The sequence below is a fragment of the Erythrolamprus reginae genome, chromosome 3 (genome assembly GCF_031021105.1).
Source record: "Erythrolamprus reginae isolate rEryReg1 chromosome 3, rEryReg1.hap1, whole genome shotgun sequence".
Taxonomy (NCBI): domain Eukaryota; kingdom Metazoa; phylum Chordata; class Lepidosauria; order Squamata; family Dipsadidae; genus Erythrolamprus; species Erythrolamprus reginae.
In genome coordinates this window covers 171,750,296-171,770,967 of record NC_091952.1, presented here as the reverse complement: position 1 = coordinate 171,770,967, position 20,672 = coordinate 171,750,296, and the positions used below count along the sequence as shown (strand labels likewise).

Sequence of the window (20,672 nt, the reverse complement as noted above, 5' to 3'; positions counted from 1 at the left end):
GGCGTCTTAGTTCTAAACTTTCTAGGCCCAGGATTGAAAGTCTAGTCTCGTAGGGTACTCTATTTCGAGTGGAGGAGTGAAGGGCTCTTCTGGTGAAATGTTCTCAGTCCAGAGGCTGCCTATTCTTAACATTCAGTATTCAGTGGGACTCACTCTCAAAGTAAATGAGTTAGAGATTGCATCTTTGGTTTTACATATTTAGAAGGTATGTCTTTACTTTTTTTCCTTTGCACAGCTCCAATTTGGTCTGTCCCCATCCTGCCTCACAGTCATCTTTTCTTGGAAGATTAGCTGGACATAAAGGAGGAGATGACCTCAGTGTCTCTTCTGTGGGCGTTGGCTTGGCATGCCTTGAGATTGAGATAGAGAAGGCAATTTGTAACTTATCAAAACACCCAATGATTGCACAATTTTCATTAAGGTGAAATGCCTGGAAATTGCAGTCGGACTGCTACCATGTGCCTCCCAAATCTTTCAAATGAATGATGGTAGAAAGTAGTGTAGAGAGCAAATTATTCTTCATTGCTACATCTACCTGTTGGGGCATGAAGGATTGAAAAAAAAAATCACCACCTTAATGTCTGTTGTAAGTCAAGGACTACCTGAATGTTTTTAGGGGGGGGGTCAATCATTTAACAAAATCACAGAAATTGATGGATAGTGAAGATATTCACCAATTTATGTCTGAAATCAGATGTAGTAGTAGTGTGTCAGCTCCTGCTAGTAAGCCCGGGGGAACTATGTCCCTCTACCAGTAGTTCTCAACCTGGGGGTCGGGACCCCTTTGGGGGTTCCAACAACCCTTTTTGCAGTGGTCACCTAAGATCATGGGAAAAGGCAAATTTCCCATAGTGTTAGGAACTAAAGCTTCTATTCTGGTGCCTTGGAACATATTTTTACAATCCGACCAATCAGGCATTTACAGTTTCTCTCTGACCTTCCTGCCAATCAGCTTAAAGCTATGTTGGGAGAATTTGTGCTAGACTTATGGTTGAGGGTCACCACAACATGAGGAACTGTATTAAGGGGTCACAGCATTAGAAAGGTTGAGAACCACCATGTTCTTTTCATTGCAGACATCAGCTCAGTGGTAGAGGGGCCTGGCCATTCAGTGGAGAGAGACTGCACAGGTCTTTGAGCATTCTGGACATTAATTCAAGAAGATAGTCTCCTTTAAGAACTCCTTTAAGAACTGAAGATGGAGACTGGTTTATGGAGTAGCACAGCTCATTTCCGGACCATAGGGAAGGGACATGAGTGGATGGGTGGTGATTAATAAGGTGATGGGGAGCACGGGTTACCAGCCCTAAGAAGGGTTTTTCTTTGAGATTGTCAGTGAGTGCCAGGAAGGAAATAAAGCAGACATTAACAAGCCAGGTTTGTGTTTGTTTGTGTTCCTTTTTTATTATGTGTTCTGTCGGGCTCTCTTGTAGACTCCTCCCAAAAATTCACAGGTACAAATTTCAGACACACACATGTTTGAAAATTCAAAACAATGTTCTTTATAATGAAAATTCACTTAAACCAAGCCCTCTTTTGGTATAGCAAAGAGCACTCGTCTCCAAACAAACTGGTAATTTGTACAAGTCCATTATCGGTTCTGTGATACTTAGCTTGCAGCTGTGAGGCAATTCACAGTCCTTCTTCTTTCACAAAGTGAAACACACTTTGCTCTGGTTTAGTTTCAAAGCGGGGGGAAATCAGCACACAAAAGGTCAAAGTCAGTAAAGCAGTCACGAAACACAAGGATCAGATAATCCTCCACAATGGCCAAACCCACAGGCTGCTATTTATAGCAGCCTCACTAATTACCACAGCCCCACCCAACCACAGGTGGCCTCATTTTCTTTGATAATAATCTCTCAGTTGTTGTTGCCTATGCATCGCTCTCCGCAGGCGTGGTTGTATCATTAACTCTTGTTCTGAATCCAAGGAGGAGCTAGATAATTGATCTCCTGAGCTGTCTGCCCCACTCTCCTCCTCCCTGTCACTCATGTCTTCTTGGTCAGAGGAGCCTTCATCATCAGATTCCATGGGGGGGGGGCAAAACAGGCCTGCAGCATGTGGATGTCTCCCCCACATCCACAGTCCTTGGGGCAGGAGCAGGGCCAGAGCTAACCACAACATTACGGGGTTTAGCTTTTAGATATTATATTCAACTTCTTTTATTGCGTTGTACCTATTTATATTTATTATTGTTTTGTAAGCCGCCCTGAGTCCTTCGGGATTGGGTGGCATAGGTCGAATGAATGAATGAATGAATGAATAAATAAATAAATAAATAAATAAATAATTTGCAAATTTATTTTCCTGCACACAGCTGCGCACACATCCAGAAAATCACTATCAGAACGTAGCACCTTACTGTTCAGGTGGTAGGCAATCACTGCCCCCAGCCATCTTCCTTACCTTCACTATTCACCTTTCCAGTATTTAGGGGCAGAAAGGGATTTGGTATTGCAAGTCTCGTTGACCTCGGTTGCGCAGTGGTTAGAGTGCAGTACCGCAAGCTACTTTTGCTGATCACCGGCTGCCAGCAGTTTGGCAGATCGAATCTCAGGAGGCTCAAGGTTGACTCAGCCTTCCATCCTTCCAAGGTCGGTAAAACGAGGACCCAGATTGTTGGGAGGCAATATGCTGATTCTGTAAGCCACTTAGAGAGGGCTGTAAAGCACTAAATGCTAAATACTACTAAAATAATAATAATAATAATAATAATAATAATAATAATAATAATAATAATAATAATGTAATAACAACAACAACAACTCTGGCGTAAGCCAGTGAAAGTGTTCCCAGTGGTTCTTGGCATGCAGGGAGCAGTGACAAAGGATCTCAGCGGACATTTGAAAACCATCAGAATTGACAAAATCTCCATCTGTCAATTGCAAAAGGCCGCTTTACTGGGATCGGCAAGCATAATTCGTGCTACATCACACAGTCCTAGGTGCTTGGGAAGCGCCCGACTGGTGATGAAATACTAAATCCAGCATAGTGATCCTGTTTGCTGTGTTGTACTGACATAATAATAATAATAATAATAATAATAATAATAATAATAATAATAATAATAATAATAATAATAATAATAATAATAATAATAATAATAATAATAATAATAATAATATAGAGTACAGTACTGCAAGCTACTTCTGCTGATCACCGGCTGCCAGCAGTTTGGCAGTTTGAATCTCAGTAGATTCAAGGTTGACTCAGCCTTCCATCCTTCCAAGGTCGGTAAAATGAGGACCCAGATTGTTGGGGGCAATGTTTGCTCTCTGTGAACCACTTAGAGACGGCCGTAAAGCATTGTGAAGCGGCATATAAGTCTAAACGCCCTTGCTATTGCATTCCTCAAACAGCACCTTCAAAACTGACATCCTTCCAACCTGTTCCATCAGGGGGCGCTCCGAACCCTGAAAAATCCGAAAAGAAAACGAAAGTTGTCCCACCAAGACACAAAAAGCTGCACGCCCCCCCCCCCTTACTAACCGGGGTTACCTTAAACCAGCGTTTGATCAACGCGGGTTGGTGGAACCGTAAACGGGACGCGCGCCGTTTACGGCAGTGGAAACAAGTGGCAATAGTATTTGCCTTCTTTGTTGGCTTACGCTGAGAAAGCTGGCAAACTGGGGGTCATCAGGAAGAAGAGGGGGGCGGTTGTTGGTTTTTCCTCCCCCCTCCCCCCCAACTGCAGCTCGGTCAGCTTCCTCTCTGCTCCGGCAAGCAGCGCGCCGCGCGTCCGCAGGCAGGATTCCTCCGGTAACTTTACGCACGTTTACTACCTCTTGCATTCTCTAGGGGGGGGAGGGGGGGAGGACTTGCAGCGCCACCCGCCGGTTTCTACACCCGCGCGCAAGGAAGAATGGAAAAACAACAAATGAGCTGCATCTGGAGACGGCGTTTATTAGGGCAGGTAGGGAAGCGAGGGAGCCAGTTTTGGGTCACACCCACCAACTTTTAACGTGGGGTTGAATTGCTCCCCGTCGCCATCCCGCTCGGCCCTCGTGCAGAGGGGGGTTTACTCGCCCCCGCTAACAACGCTTTTTGCAAACTTTCGCAAAATCCTCAGGAGGTCGGCTGTTGCTTTTTCAGCCCTTATGGAAAATTGGAAAAAATGTAGTAAAATTGGAAAAGTATGGGAAAACCTATGGAAAATTGGGCGAGCTTCCCGGGAAGGAGATGGCGCGTAATGTTTGCCGAGAAAAAGACCGTTATTTTACCCACCCTGGGAAACACGGTGGAGCTCAAGGGGGTTTATTCCGTATATCAGCCATGAAGGCACTATGATGGGTGGACTTCCTCTTCCCTTTATTTCATCCAATTTTATTGTGTTTTAACCAGTCGCAGTTTTATGACCACCGATGTGGTCCCTGTTTTTGCTTTGATATGGTCGATTGACTAATCAAATAAAGTTGATTGTAGTGTATTGTATTGTATTGGGTGGACTTCCTCTATTGAAGTCAGTGAAGTTTCCGAGCTCAAATTTATTTATTTATTTCTATTTATTTATTTTTATGAATAATATTTGTTGGTTTTTAAATTAATAATATTTATTTATTTATTTTTATTAATAATAAATAAGGCTCCAGAGCACGATACCGTGGTCTTTCGGGACTAAAGTGTGCCAATGCAATGTAATTTTATCTATTTGTCAAACATGTAGAGTAGTAGTTTGTATAAACGTAAGTAAAAAGTAACGAGAAAAGAGGACAATAGGACAGGGACGGTAGGCACAGCGGTGCGCTTATGCACGCCCCTTACAGACCTCATGGAAAGAGGGAGAGATCGACTGTAGACAATCTAATAAGCAAAATAAGATTATGATAGAAAGCTAAGAACCACAAATTGTGAACGTCCTTTACCTAAAGCCTTCCAGAGTCGCTGGGCAATAACTCCCATCGGGAGGCTAGCTGAATGAGGATGAAAGTTGCAGTCCTTCTGGTTGGGGAAAAGCTAACGAACCTCAACGCGTTTACTCCACGTCTTCTCCTCCCTCCCTCCCTTCTTCCCTTCCTGGCCTTGGAAAAGCCGAGACAGACAGGAAGGAAGCCGGGATCAAGGAAGAAAAAGAAAAGAAAAGAAACACGAACCAGAGGCCCGAAGAGAGATAAAACTTTCTGGTGCAAACTGGTTTTCTTTGTATTCCCTTCACGTTTGGCAAGGGAGGGAGAGAAATCAAGACGGGGCAAGGGAGGTTTATCAATGGGATTTTTGTTATTCGCAGGGCGGTAGGGAAAATAAGTAGAATGCTTGGCTGCATAGCTAGAGGTATAACAAGCAGGAAGAGGGAGATTGCGATCCCGCTGTACAGAGCGTTGGTGAGACCACATTTGGAATACTGTATTCAGTTCTGGAGACCTCACCTACAAAAAGATATTGATAAAATTGAACGGGTCCAAAGACAGGCTGCAAGAATGGTGGAAGGTCTTAAGCATAAGGAAACATGATGGGGACATGATGGAAACATTTAAATATGTTAAAGGGTTAAATAAGGTTCAGGAGGGAAGTGTTTTTAATAGGAAAGTGAACACAAGAAGAGGGGGGCACAATCTGAGGTTAGTTGGGGGAAAGATTAGAAGCAGCGTGAGAAAATATTATTTTACTGAAAGAGTAGAAGATGCTTGGAACAAACTTCCAGCAGACGTGGTTGGTAAATCCACAGTAACTGAATTCAAACATGCCTGGGATAAACATATATCCCCCCTAAGATAAAATACAGGAAATAGCTGGACCTCCTTGAGATCTTTTTCTGCCGTCAGTTTTCTATGTTTCTATGAATTAAATGTGCTCGTTTTTGAAAACGCGCAAGGTGTAGTAGAAAAACGACTTTCCCTCGGGAGCACCTGCTCAAATAAGGTACTTCAGATCCACAGGGTTCGGCTTGAAAGCTTAGCCAGGCGGATCCCTGGGGGGATCTCCCTCTGGAAAGCGATTGTGCCTCGCCACAGCGCCCTTGAAGTCCTCTCTGGGCCAGGCTTCGGAGTTCTTCGTACCCCATTGTTTAAACCAGTGTTTCCCAAAACTGGCAACTTGAAGATATCGGGACTTCAACTCCCAGAATTCCCTGGGATCTCACCCCTCCTCCGCTTATTCCTCTTTTTAGCCCAGGGGAAAATATTTGCCCTAAAGGTAAAAGAACAGAAAGGATCGAAGCTGGAACTGCGCGGTCGGAGGAGACACCCGCAGAAATGGGTCTTCTAAACGTAGCGCGCACTACGCCTTCTCAGAAGTAAATTTCGCTAAAATCGGTGTGGGGAGGCAAAGCTCTGTCTTCGCACCGGATCTTCGTCCATTGGCTCTAAATAAACAGAAAGCATTGATTTGAGAGGGTTTTGCCTATAGGTCGTTGACTACTCATACGCGGGTAGCTTGGTAAGTCAACCCCCCCCCCGCACTCCAAATTACTTATTACTTCGGTTTAATAGTGCCCTGTCTTCAAAATAAACAAATACGGTAAACCAAAAAAACCTATGGACAAGGAAAGCTCGAAGGGCTGGTAGTAGAAGAACGTCCACCAGTTATCCGATCCTCCCTCCCACCTGCAAACTGATCTGGGAATATGTTTGGGGTCTGGACTGTCAAAAGTAAAATCTTAGGTCTCGATTAATCGGTTTCCCTTCCTTTAATTCCTGCGATCGCCAGCGTTTCAATCCGCTTCGCTCGATCCGTTTTATTTAAGGGTTTCTGCGCGATTGAATCGGTAGCCAGGGCTGCCCCGTTCGTGTAATTGAACTGGAAGCTGAAATCTTCTTTGTGGTCGGGGTCGATGCTTTCAGGATTCAGCCATTGCTTTGCTCCCCAAGCCCAAACCAAGGAGTACAAATCCCGAGCCGGCCATCCTTAAATCCAGATGCGCTGTCCCGCTGAAGCCATTCCGAGTCGAATTAGGACCTATTCAAACCGAATAGAACTTTCTTTAGCAACACTTCTGACTATAGATCAAGGTGAGGGATCTGTAAAACCGCAAACTCAAAAGCAGGAGACGGCATTTCCCTGGGGAACGCAGCTCCACTGGAAGACGAAAATTTTCCGTCTTCCGATTCCAGCCATCGCCTCTACAAGTGGAATACAGATTTGACAACCGTCCCCGACCAGATGCCTCGAAATTGAGTATTGAATACTCCGATCATGCTTAGACAAAAATCTTATTAATGATGCCCATGATTTTTTTTAATGTAGTCCAATACATCCTGAAAGCACCTGGTGGTGGTGGTGGGGAAACAATATAGAAATGAAATTATCTCTTTTCCCCGAGGGGTTGTCATAACCACAGCATAGACTTTGATTACCCAAGTCACAAGTGGTTCCTTTCCATCATCTATTGCCGTGTTTCCAACCTTGGCAACTTGAAGATATAAAAGCTGGCTGGGGAATTCTGGGAGTTGAAGTCCAGATATCTTCAAGTTGCCAAAGTTGGGAAACACTGATCTATTGCGCAGAAGCAAGCCAAAGGGCTAAACTGGAGACCAGTTCCCCCGCCCTCCAAAAAAAACCCCATGTAAACAGCACTGGCAAGGATATATTTAGCAGGTGAAACTCTGTATTGATTTACTTAAAGGGTGAATTCTAATTAGATCAGCAGGACACGCGCTCCTGGTTCCAGTAAGAAAAAGGTGTGAGGATCAGGCCTTGCTTTTGAACAACTTTAGCTCAGAAATAATGGAGGCTGAGAGGTCACAATTATTTCCCAGCCCCAATTCGGAGTCACGTTTAACTCTGTCTATTAATCTTGGTAGCCCAATTCTAGACAAGACGATTCAGAAGTAACTTTTGCGGAATAGAAAGGGACAGCGCCATTTTGAGGGTCTAGAGAGCTACGACCTCTCTGGAGAATAAGATTCACCGATCTTGGCAGGACTTAACTGTCAACTAAATTTGGAGAGGATAGATGTTACCTTTGCTATCTTGGTGGTCTTGGGCCAATGTCTCTCTCTCTCTCTCTCTCTCTCTCTCTCTCTCTCTCTCTCTCTCTCTCTCTCTCTCACACACACACACACACACACACACACACACACAGAGAGAGACCCTCACAGGGTGATTGGTGGTTGTGGGAAAAATAGGAGGAGGAAAGTCAATTAGGCATGTTCACTGCCATCGTGTTATTTATAAAAATAATAAAGGTAGAATATAAATAAAATAAATTACATTTATTGGCAAAGTGGGGGGAGGGAGAGAAGGGAGAATGTAATATTGAGGGAATGTCCTATTGGAGTCGACTCTTTTTACTTTCCAACAAATAAAGAATAGCAATACACAAACAAATCTTCACTGACCAATAAATCTCAGCCTAAAGATGGTGGTGAAGCCAGGGGTTTGCAGGAAGGCTCACTTCAGCTGTCCATCCCAACGCTCCATCTCTTGTTAACGGTACAGTACTTACAATTGGCTTTCAAGATGGGCAGCGGGGCAGGCGGGGGGAGGGGGATACCGGCCATGTTGGGCAGGCTTGGAATCAAAGTTGGTTTTCGTAATGGAGGAGCTGCGGCTGGAGTGACAGAGGAACTGGTAGTTTATTGCTTCAGCTGTCAAAAGTGGGAAAGGATTCAAGGGTATGGGATGCCCAGCCTCCAAGGGGCTCTGGGAAAGGGATATACAGTACTGTATATATATGACGAGCAATAGAATTTGCTGTTTGTGTAAAGGGACAAATTAACACCTCGGGATGAAGTGAGGCCCTGATATAATCTCTCACGCACGCCGTCCTCCTCCTAGTACTTTCTTTCTTTCTTTCTTTCTTTCTTTCTTTATCTATCTATCTATCTATCTATCTATCAGATTTCTATGCCGCCCTTCTCGAGGCGACTTGATATGTTTAAAAATAGTTCCTATAAATGATTAATCAAGTCTCAATTAGGGTTGATTATCAAGGCACAGAAAGATGGCCAGGGGCTGGGGGAACAGGGGACGGACGGACGGACACGATCTGTCGTTACATGAAGCTGAGATGCGATGCTGTAGTCTTATTGTCAATCCCCCAGGAGTTGGGCAGCATATAAATTCAAGAAAGGAAGGAAGGAAGGGAAAGAAGGAAGGAAGGAAGGAAGGAAAGGAAGAAGGAAAGAAGGAAGGAAGAAGGAAGGAAAAAAGGAAGGAAGAAAAAGAAAGAAGGGAAATAAGTAAATAAATAAGAAAGGAAGAAAGGAAAGAAGGAAGGAAAAGAAAGAAAGAAGGAAGGAAAAGAAAGAAGGAAGGAAAATAAATAAATAAATAAATAAATAAATAATAAAGGAAAGGAAAAAAGAAGGAAAGCAGGAAGGAAGGAAAAGAAAGAAAGAAGGAAGGAAAGAAGGAAGGAAAGAAAGAAAGAAAGAAAGAAAGAAAGAAAGAAAGAAAGAAAGAAAGAAAGAAAGAAAACCAATCTTCCCTAAATGGCAAAGAAAGTAGCGCTGGCCTGGGGCTTTGACTGGAGAGGCCAAAGGGATGCTTCGAAATGTCTCCTTGGGCTTCACTTTTGTCACTCTTTGAGAAAGACCTTGTTGCAGAACACAAAGGCCCCCACAGCACAGAGCACATTCGGACAAGCCAGATCTGATGGAGATCACTAGAAGGAAGTCTGAATAGGCTTTTTAGGATTCTTGGCTTTGGCCAGGCTGTGCCCTTCGGGGGCCTTTAAACCCACCCCCTGTTAATCTCCCCTTCTATCCTTAACGGGTCTATCAAAGGCGATTTCTCAGAATTCTTCTGAAAGAAAAGGGGGTTAGGAAAATAACTACAGAACAGATTTAACGTCAGTGTAAAATCTAAAGCACAATCCCCCCCCCCCCCCCCAGCCTTGTGACTTTCCTTGCTAGGCTGCTCCAGAGCGCTACACTTCAAGCATTGAGGGTGACGTTTTCCTTGACCCATCCTTCTTTTCAAACGTTCTTGAAACCGACTGCTTTCGGAGCCGGGCACAATCGCCAGTTGGGAGTCTACCAGATTGCTCCATCTGCCTCGCTTCACACAGCCCAAAATCAGCAGCCTCCTTTCCTACAGAAGACCAGCCAGAGAGGTTTTCTGCTGAAAAGTCTCTGGGAAACTCTGAGTTTATTGAATTAAGTAGTGGGAATGCCCGCCCCCGGTTAAATTCTCTTTCCCTCGACACAGAGGCTTAATACCTGATCACTTATAAAGTTAACTAAGGAGGTGTGTGTGTGTGTGTGTGTGTGTGTGTGTATACACACAGATCTTCCTAAATCCTGCCCGCCCGCCTCCCTAAATACTTGTCAAAAGCTGGTTGAAGTGTTAGAGGGAAAGAAAGGAATCCCTCCCTGGAACTTGGATGGGACAGCTGGCTGGCGGGACCGGAGAAGGGTGGAGGTTATGGGGATCTGGGAATATATAGAGGGGGATCTCTCTCCTTCTCACCTGAGACGCCTGGAAGGCCATTTGCCTTCATGTTTTCCCCCGCAGCCCCCTGATGATGACTCTGATGGAGGAGATCAAGAGTTCTGGCAAGCCAAGGCCTTGCCCAAGCGAAGCATGCGCTTGAAGAAGAAAGTGTGGGGGACAATCGGGTGGCTTTAAAGTCGCTGCCATCCAGGCAAAGGGGCAAGCAGAGTCCGCCAAGCTTAAAAGCAGAGAGGGGGTGGAGTGGGGGGGAGAAATCGGAGTATCAGAAGAATGCGAGCGTTGTCAGGAGAGATTTAAAGACCCTTCCAGCACAAAACCGTCCCGAGGGGAAGAACTCGGTCGCGTCCAGATTGCGAAAAACTTGCATTTATTTTTATTTTTTATTTTTTTTGCAATAAGACGCTTTAGAGGTGGCTACAGACAATTCGAGGCGCTGGGTTCTCATAAGCCGTGAGTTTCTCCTTTTGCAAGATTCTTTTTTTTTTTTTAATGCCGCTTGTCTTTTGGACACACGCGGAAATTTTTAGGTCCCTGTGTATTGGCTTCCCCTTGAAGTTGTCATTTATTAGGCCACTTTAAAAAATGTCCCCAAACGATGGGACGGACTCCCATTTTGCCAACACCCTTTCTTGGAATGGAGACTGGCAGTAGAGTCAGTTGGAGAAGGGCGGTTTATAAAAATAGATAGATAGATAGATGGATGGATGGATGGATGGATGGGTAGGTAGGTAGGTAGTGACAGATAGATAGATAGATAGATAGATAGATAGATAGATAGATAGATAGATAGATAGATAGATAGATAGATAGATAGATAGATAGATGATAGATATTTAGATAGTTTGATGATAGATGATATAGATGACAGATAAATGATAGATAGATAATGATAGATAGATATAGACAGATAAATGATAGATATGTAGTTTGATGATAGATGATAGATAGATAGATAGATAGATAGAGATAGACAGATATATGATAGATATGTAGATAGTTTGATGATAGATGATAGATAGATGATATAGATGATAGATAGATAGATAGATAGATAGATAGATAGATAGATAGATAGATAGATAGATAGATAGATAGATAGATAGATAGATAGATAGATGATAGACATGTAGATACCGGTAGTTAGATGATAAGCAGATAGACAGATAGACAGACAGACGGACGGACGGACGGATAGATAGGCGCAGTCTAATGAAAAGCTCTGAAAACCCTCTACAGTTAGTTTGCAAACAGAGACATGAACACTCTCAAAGCGAGCGGGTTCAGCGATTTCTCTTATTAACGTTCAGTTACAGCTACACGTTTCCTTTTCCTGTTATCATCTGCTACCACCTCCATCCCCCCTGGAGGTCAATTCCTCTCCCCTCCCCATCCTCCCAGCCCCCCAATCTAACATCGAGCCTATCGCAAGCTCGCTTAATCTTCTCCAAAGCCTTGCAAAATACCTAGCGGTATTAACAAAGATATTACTGTGGCTTAAATCGGGTGAACGGCCGGTGTGTGTGTGTGTGTTGCGTGTTTTCATTCCGAACGAGTAGATTACTGCCATTCGATCCACCTAACGCCCCGGTGCGAGGAGAAGGAGGCCAGAGAGGGGACGAGAGGAGGGGTTCCATCCGTGCGTGTGGCCGGTCTCAGCGCTCTAATTCTCCCAGCGGCGGCAGCAGCAGCAACTCCCGGAGCCCTAAGCAGCAAACAGTTCTCTCCGCCGCCCCATTCAGAACTCGCCTCCGCCTTTTGATTGGCTGGGCGGCCCGAGGGGGCGGAGCTCGGCGGCCTGGAAAGAAAAAGGGGGAGAGGAAAGGGGGGGAAAACCCACTCCGGCGAGTGCGTGGAAAAGCCTTCGCCTCCGCGACGGATGCTCAAAAGTTCAGCGGTGGTTTTCCCGGCGCCTTCCCGAGGAGCTGAGTAGAGGCGGCCCTTTAGCCTTCCAAGGCGTTGCAGAGAAGGTGGATCTGCCGCCCTGAAGCTTGAGGGGGAGAGAAGGGGAGAAAGAAGGGGAGAAGGGGAGAAAGATCCGGATCGGGGCCTCTCCCTTCGCCCGCCGCGGCTGGGACGGCATTGGTCGGTTCAACCTGTTGAAAACAACAACGACGACGACTCGGGAAACGGCGCGGGGCCTCCCGTGAGTTCGCGCGCCTCTCTCCACTTTTTTTGCGCACGGTGGAAAGTTTGACTAACTTTTCTTCTCGGCGGCGGCCGCTTCCGTGGAAGGTTTAAAGCCGAAGAAGGAGAGAAAAAGAAAACAACCCCAGGAGGAGGAGGGGGGCAGGGAAGAAGCTCGAGTCCCCCCCCCTCCCTCTCACCCCTCCTCCCTGTTTGCAGGCTGGCGCTTTTATTTACGGATTCTTTGGGAGCGAGCCTTTGCCTTTTCGCAGCCTTGGAGAAAAGCGAATAGGATCCAGACAGGGGGGGTCGGTTGATCGTCCCCCCCGTCCCACCACCACCCAAGTCTTTTTTCCTTCTTCTTCTCCTTCTTTTTGGAAAAAGGCAAAATCCTGGTCGCCTCTCCTGGTTTATACTTTTTTGGCTCCGGATTTGCGGAGGGGTGGAGGGGGGAAAGCAGAGGAGGCGGCGGCGGGGGAGGAGGAGGAGGCGGCGGCGGAGGCGGCGGAGGAGAAGGAGGCGGCCAGTCCTCTGCTGCTTGGTCCGGCTGGGCTGCTGGAAGGGAGGCCATGCAGGCTCGCTATTCCGTCTCCAGCCCCAATTCGCTGGGAGTGGTGCCTTACCTCGGCGGCGAGCAAAGCTACTACCGGGCGGCGGCCGGAGGAGGCTACGCGGCCATGCCCGCCCCGATGAGCATGTACTCCACTCACCCGGCGACTCATGAGCAGTACCCGGGCGGCGGGGGAGCAGGAGGCAGGCCCTACGGCCCATACCCGCCTCAGCCGCAGCCCAAGGACCTTGTCAAGCCGCCCTATAGCTACATCGCCCTCATCACCATGGCCATCCAGAACGCGCCCGAGAAGAAGATCACGCTGAACGGCATCTACCAGTTCATCATGGAGCGCTTCCCTTTCTACCGGGACAACAAGCAGGGCTGGCAGAACTCCATCCGGCACAACCTGTCGCTCAACGAGTGCTTCGTCAAGGTGCCCCGCGACGACAAGAAGCCCGGCAAGGGCAGCTACTGGACCCTCGACCCGGATTCCTACAACATGTTCGAGAACGGCTCTTTCCTCCGCCGTCGCCGGCGCTTCAAGAAGAAAGACGCTGTCAAGGACAAGGAGGAGAAAGAGCGCCTGCAGCCGAAGGAGCCGCCGCCGAGGCACCAGCCGCCAGAAGGAGGAGGAGGAGGAGGGCAGCAGCAGCAGCCGCCCTCGAATCCCCCCGTCAGGCTTCAGGACATCAAGACGGAGAACGGCTCGGCGTCTCCCCCGCAAGCTTTGTCCCCGCTGGGAGGAGCGCCGGTGGCCAAGATCGAAAGCCCGGAGAGCTCCAGCACCAGCAGCAGCCTCTCCAGCGGAGGTGGGGGAGGAGGCAGCCCGCGCGGCGGCCGAGCGCTGGGCTTGGAATCCGGCGAGTCCCAGAATCCGCACCAGCACCCCCATCATCCCCACCCGCATCAGCACCCCCACCACCATCATCCGCTCCCCCACCACCATGCCGCCCTCCATCACCCCCAGGCGCACCTTCACCCCGGCGGTGGCGGCGTGGGCGGCGGCTTCAGCGTGGACAATATCATCATGACTTCCCTGCGCGCTTCGCCTCAGGGCGGCTCGGCCGAGCTCCTGGCTTTGCCGCCGCCCGCCGCCGCTTCTTCCGCGGTCTCCTCGGCTTCTTCTTCCTCCTCCTCGTCGTCGTCGGCCGCCTCCAGTTCCAGGACGGCCGCTCTGGCCTTGAGCAGCAGTTGCTACTCCTCAGTGGCGGCGGCCCAGAGCTCCCTCTACAGCGCCCCCTGCAGTCAGGGCGTCAACACCACCAGCAGCGCGGCCTCGCCGGCGGGCGGCGTCACTCCCAGCGCCAGCAGCAGTTACCATTGCAACTTGCAGGCCATGAGCCTCTACGCGGCCGCCGCTGCTGCCGCCGCCGCCGCCGCGGCCTCAGGGGGAGGGACGGGCGGAGGGGACCGAAGCGGCGGGGCCCACTTGGGCAGCAGCCCCATCGACCCGGACCCGCTGCCCGAGTACAGCCTGGCGGCCAGCAGTAGCAGTAGCGCCTCTTCCCTCAGCCTGAGCCCTCAGGAGGGGCACCCGCAAGGCGGCGGCGGCCGCTTGGCCTCTTGGTACCTCAACCAAGCCTCGGCGGTGGGCGAGCTGACGCACTTGGGCCCCGCTTCGGCTACGTCGGCCCCCTCCCCGTCCTCTTCGGCGGGCTACCCGGGCCAGCAGCAGCAACAGCAGCAGAACTTCCACGCCGTGAGGGAAATGTTCGAGTCCTCCCAGCGGCTGGGCTTGAACAACTCTCCCGGCGGCAACGGGGGCAGCGGCGCGGCGAGCAGCTGCCAAATGGCCTTTCCCACCAGCCAAAGCCTTTACCGCCCTTCGGGCGCCTTCGTCTACGACTGCAGCAAGTTTTGACCGCCGGCAGCGGGGGAAGAAGGCGGCGGCGTAACCGAGCGAGGCTTTTTATAAAGGACTCCCCAATTCGGGGCCTTCCCGGCCTTCCTTCCCACCCCCCCAAACAAACCAAAGAGGGGAAACCCCCACCACCCCCACACAAAAAACACACTATTCCGTTGCAAAGACGACATTTGCCCAAGTAGATAATTATTAAGCCATTGTTAAGTCCTCGACTTACAACCCCACCAGAAACTGTTTTGTTTAAGGACAGTGTTACACCAAATAACACGTAAGTTTGTATGCTTTTTCTCTACCGCCTCCCCCACCTTCCCGCTTCTCCCTTTTGCCTTGGGAAGCTGCCTCCCTCTCTGCCGTCCAACCCCAAGAAGCGGCCCTCGTTTTAACATCTGTGCCTTCCTGCGCTTGGATCAGGGGTAGGCAAAGTTGGCTCTTCTATGAGATGTGGACTTCAACTCCCAGAATTCCTAAGCTAGCATGAGTGGCTCAGGAATTCTGGGAGTTGAAGTCTACAAGTTATAGAAGAGCCAACTTTGCCTACCTCTGGCCTTGGATGGCTGGCTGGCTGGCTGCCCGCCTGCCTTGCGCTTGATTTGGATGGATGGCGAACCGAGGGAGGCGCATCCCTGCAACCCAGCGCGCAAGGCAGGTTGCGAAACGAGGCCCCACTCGCCCACCCAACACGGACGAGAGTTTCCCGTTTGATTTCAGTGAGGGCCTCTCGCCCCTCTTTTAAACAAGGCGCAGCGCCTTTTTTCCAAAAAGCAATATGAAATTTTTTGCCCGTTGACTTCTACGCAACCTGGATTGCGCAGTACACGTGTTGTTTATTCTCTCTCTTTTTTTCCTTCTCCCTTTCTCTCGCTTCCCACCCACCCCACCCCCCTTTTCCAGGGTAAAGGGCTGTTTTATACGCAAAGACTTGTTTTAAAGTGTAAATGGAACGTATAGTAATTTATTTTTAAAATCTGTTGTTTTGGATCGTTTCGGACCAAACGTCAAAAAATGTTTGCCCCTCTCCTTTATCAGGAAAAAAAACCCAACTGACTTTAAAATGACCTGAAACGCTCATTATTTTCTTCTTCCATTATATAAGAAAAAGGGGGATTGTATTCATCTTATTTTATCATTTTATCATTTTTCCTTTTGTTGTTGTTGAAGAAGATACCTTGAAGTTATTGACTTTGTTTATTAATAAATTACCATTCAATTGGACCAAGAGCATTTATGTCTGGATATATTCATCCCGCTTTTTAAATCGAATTTTTAAAAGATCTTTCATCAGTTGAAAACAATAATAGAATTATTATTTTTAATGATAAATCAAAACAATAGTTTTGTATTTAAGAAAAACCCTGTTGAGTAGCTGTATCTGCAAAACTTTTGAATGCTGGCAAACCAATTTTAATTTATAGCACCATTGCTGAACTATTTTATCAGTAAGTAAAAAGGCCATTGATTCCTTCTATTTTACCCTGATTTCAAAGGTTTTGGATGAAGTTAAAATGGACATAAAAGAAATGCTCTGAATTAACCACTTGCTCGATAGAAGTATTACGGTTACAGTTTTGAGATTTATGTTTATTATATCTTTGGAATCTAGGAGAAAAATTCACTAGGAGAAAAATTCAGAAACCTCTGAGCAGCCAAGCCATCACAATTAACTAGCATTGAAACTAAAGGTCAGGGGACATTTGGCTAATTGAACTTACAGGCATTGCTATGTGACGCATAAAGGAAGGCAGCAGCGTTACAAAAGTCATAAAAAGGTCCAGAAACAAATAATGGCTGTATGTAAACCTGCTATTTTTAGAAACCTTTTCTGGTTTCATGTCTGAGTACTTTTACACAGAAGTAAATCTAAGTAAAAACTAATTTGTGCAGGACTTTTTCTTCTGAACAAGAATGTCTAATATTGCGTTGAACCTTTCTGATGTACATCATTTCAATATATGTTTCTTTCCCTTTCTCCCTCTCATCCTAGTGTGTAAAGCATTTTACAACCTTTTTGACTTTGTAACAGTTATTTGTGCCCTAGGACACTTTATTGATTATTCATTTATATGAAACACTCCTTAACTAAATATTTATTTCACAAATGGAGGCAAATGTGTCTGTCCCAGGCTAAGGTTGCAGAATGCAACTAGAGTTTGCCAGGCTGATCCAGATTGGATCTTAAACATTTATTCCCCTCTACTTTTTTCCCCTTCTAGACAAAGGGGATATTAGTATTGTGTGTGTGTGTTATTTTTCTTTGTTTTAATTTTCAAAATGTAAGAGTAAACAAAGTCAGAAACATCATAAGGATTTCCAATATTGTTGTGGTCTATAGATTCTACTTTTCTAGCCCACCAAAACTAATGCCAGACTAAGCTCTAAGATTCCATAAAATCATTACCTGATTCTTATGGTGGCTGGTTGTGAGTGGGATAAATTTTTAAAGGGCAGTTAGCTCACCCACCTTGGCCCCTGCTTCCTTCCCCTACCTTCTTTCATAATTTCTCTGCCTTTTTTTTTCTTTCTTAAATAGAATAAATTGCCTTGGGGGATGGCTGCAGGAGCATAAGGTTAAGTCTTGTCAAATGAAGAAGCTCACCTTCAGGTCAATCCCTGAATAGAGGAGTTTGAGGGATACAAGGAAGTCCTTTCCCACAATAACTAACCAATCAAGCAATGCAATCTACTTTTAGCAGAGAGGGACTGGTCTATCTTCAGAGAAGCAGAGAAGACAAGCTCTATTGGTAAGCCCGAGGTGTAAATTTTCAAGAGAAAGCAACCTATCACTGATCTAATCTAAGGGGCACTTGGCAGTAATTGTCCCCGAATTGTTAAAGGGCACAAATAGTAAATAAATTCAAACTAATTTAATTAAGAATAGGTCGATCAGGCGCCTTCTCATTTCAGCTGAGCCTCCAGGAAGATAAGAAAGGGGAACTCAGAAACACAGGAGAGAATTAAATATGTGTTTTGTTGTTTGGATTTTTATTTTTCCTTCCACTAAGGAAACAATCACAAGCAATTGCAGTATTATAGTATTTTTAAAATGCTTTTCTAAAAATGTTTTGAATTATCAGAAAGACAAGGCACTGAGGCTATGTGTATTTTATATGTATTTTGAAGGGAACTATATTAAGTAATTTGGGATTTAATCTCAAGAAAGGAACCACATGGGAAATTTAAATTTAGAATTTATAGAACTTATCCTTGATTTTGGATAAGTTCTTATTTACTTTTGAAATAACACGGGTTAGTTTTTAATTTCTTAAATAACAATCTAAAGAACATGGACTAACTTTTGAATCTATAATCAAAACTCCAAATCACTTGGTCTCAATATTGAACAATATTTTGTTCAAAATATTGGAATATTTTGAACAAAATAGACCTACCGTACTTAAGATTTTAAATGGAAAAATAGTTTGGTTTTAACAATTCTTGATATTGATTGGCGCCTCTTTTAAAAGACTAGATCATGCAACTGAGGGAAACAAATTTCTTAGATGCACATAGTTTTGGTTTAAGATGGTCTCTAATAATGCTTTACCTAGCCTGATTTAGAGAGAGCTGGTGGCAGTAGTATACTGTGGTTGGATTACTGGGTGTTTGTTGGAGACAGGAATCTCTAGGCTTCAGTCTCAAAATTATTTTAAATCGAACATCATCTTTGCTCATTTTATGCAATCAGTGAATATAGAATATTCTGTGAACAGAACATTGTAACCTATGCAGGGTCATAAAAGTATAAGGAGCAAAGGAAAGACTTGGAAAGAAGCTTTGTGTTCAATGGGGGTGAGGGAATTGAGCTTGTGTTCATGTCCATAATAAGCGTTTTATATGCTTTGGGTTTAGCCAGTTTGAATCCCTTGTGTTCGTTGTTGTACATTCAAGAGTCCTTGAGGAGTTGGGCGGCATATAAATTAGCCTAATAAATAATAATAAATAAAAGAAACCCAAGGAGAAGAGGAGGAAATTGGACTGAAGGGGTGGGGGACGGCTATTGCCTTTCCATTTAGTTTCAGTTTTGTTCAAGTGGGGAGAAAGGGAATGGAGTAGGAGACCATTCTATGAGGCAACCTCATAGGCAGTGCCACCAAATCCACTCCCAATTCAACTTTAGGGCTTCTGTGTAGGTTATTATTATTATTATTATTATTATTATTATTATTATTATTATTATTATTATTATTATTATTATTTATTGGATTTGTATGCCACCCCTCTCCGTAGGAAACCCCATTGGAATATGGAAAGAAGTGTTGACCTTACCCAGTTGACACTAACCTAAGAGAAAGAAGCACAAGGAAGTTCTGTCTCTTGGGCCATTCATTCTTCTGGACTCATGACCCCCCTCCCGCCCAAATTTTCTTTGTGAAAAAAAAAACCTTGAGAAGCTTTCTGTGAGCGATCCTTTGCTGATTTAGTAGATTTCCAAACTTTTTGTCTTTCCAGCAGTCACAGCCAATTCTTCGGAGGATTAGATTTCTATACTAAATAGTAGATTTGGGGGACAGGCGGGAGATGGGGTTGGGAAAGGGAGAGGAGTTGTGTTTTTACCCAACTTTCCCCCACAAAAGGAGGCATTGAGCAGGGAATGGTCGTGGGCCAACCAATCTGGTTAAGAAAATGGCTTCGGCGCAGAACTGACACATAGGCCAGTGGTGCGTGGATGATGCAAATCTCTCTCTCTCTCTCTCTCTTTGGGCCAAGGCTTTCTGGAAGTGGCTGTCTCTCTCTCTTCCCCCCCCCCGTCGCCCTTCCCCCCAGATCAGTGGAACTGGCTTCTCATGGGAAAGCAGCAGGCCCTGTTCTGGAGCCCAGCTGTTTCAACTGTCCCCGAAACGTTTGATCTTAGAGAAGGAGGAAGGGGAGAAGAAGGCCTCTAGGATGGCAAGCAAATGACACAGGCCAGACTGCGGGGGGGGGGGGGGGGGCTTCTCTGGGTTAAAACGGGAACCCCTAAAGGGAGAAAAGACGCCTCCGGAGGAATCAACCGAGGACAGTTCTGCCCGGACTGGCTCCCAGATGCGCTCGTCCTGAAAAGGTCCCCAAGCAAAGGCGACCTTCCCTTTTACTTAGGCGGCGGTCCAGGGGACCGGGAAGCGCCTTGAGACCGCGGCTCCTATCGAGCGGAAAGCCGGGGAGAGTTTTAAACGCCTTCCAGCTTCGCCGGCATTGACAAGATCGGGCAAGCAAGCGAGCAAAGCCTTCCACTTCGGTGCGCTTGGAGAGGGCAGCCCACCCAGCCCGGCTGCTTTCAATCAAAGCGGGCTTGCATTTGTGTGTGTGTGTGTGTGAGAGAGAGAGAGAGAGAGATGGGGGGGGGGGGACCCCGACAAGGTCGCTCAGCACAACCAGTCCGCTTCTTTCAGGTTCGGCTCTTGATTGCTGTTTATTCCTCAGTATTTACTACTTGGCTGCTCTCCCCCCCCCAACCCCGTCTTTTTGTTTTGATGGCACACGTGCGAGGAGGGGGGAGGAGGGAGGGAGGGAGGTCAACCACAGGTGGATCTGCCCCAGGGCCTTCTACCTCGCCCCTCCTCGCTTTACGCGGCCCCCTACTCCCCCCGCCAGGGCGCAGCAGCGGGGGGAGAGAGAGAGAGAGGAAGAGAGAATTGAGATATTCCGTCTTAATGCCGGGGACGTTTGGGCCCTCCGGGTGAAGGAGGCCCTGGAACGGACCTGAGAAAACCTGGAGATGCCTCGGGGGTCTTTCCAGCTGGCGCTGGGGAGACCGACCCCGGCTTTCCCAATCCAAGCCAGTCGGCAGGGCTTTCCTTTTTAGCCGAGAAACGGCGCGCA

General features: G+C 46.8%; 1 protein-coding gene across 1 annotated transcript; it reads left to right on the top strand.

The window, feature by feature from the left end:
• Positions 1-12,964: 12,964 nt before the first annotated feature.
• On the top strand, positions 12,965-16,748 carry FOXC1 (forkhead box C1). Its single transcript, XM_070747162.1, has one exon. The coding sequence runs from the start codon at positions 13,029-13,031 to the stop codon at positions 14,871-14,873; it is 1,845 nt and encodes a 614-aa protein (XP_070603263.1). The 5' UTR covers positions 12,965-13,028; the 3' UTR covers positions 14,874-16,748.
• The last annotated feature ends 3,924 nt before the right edge of the window (positions 16,749-20,672 follow it).

Bases quoted from the DNA above. Each gene is read 5' to 3' on its own strand.
- FOXC1 (XM_070747162.1), top strand. From the start codon at position 13,029: ATGCAGGCTCGCTATTCCGTCTCCAGCCCCAATTCGCTGGGAGTGGTG.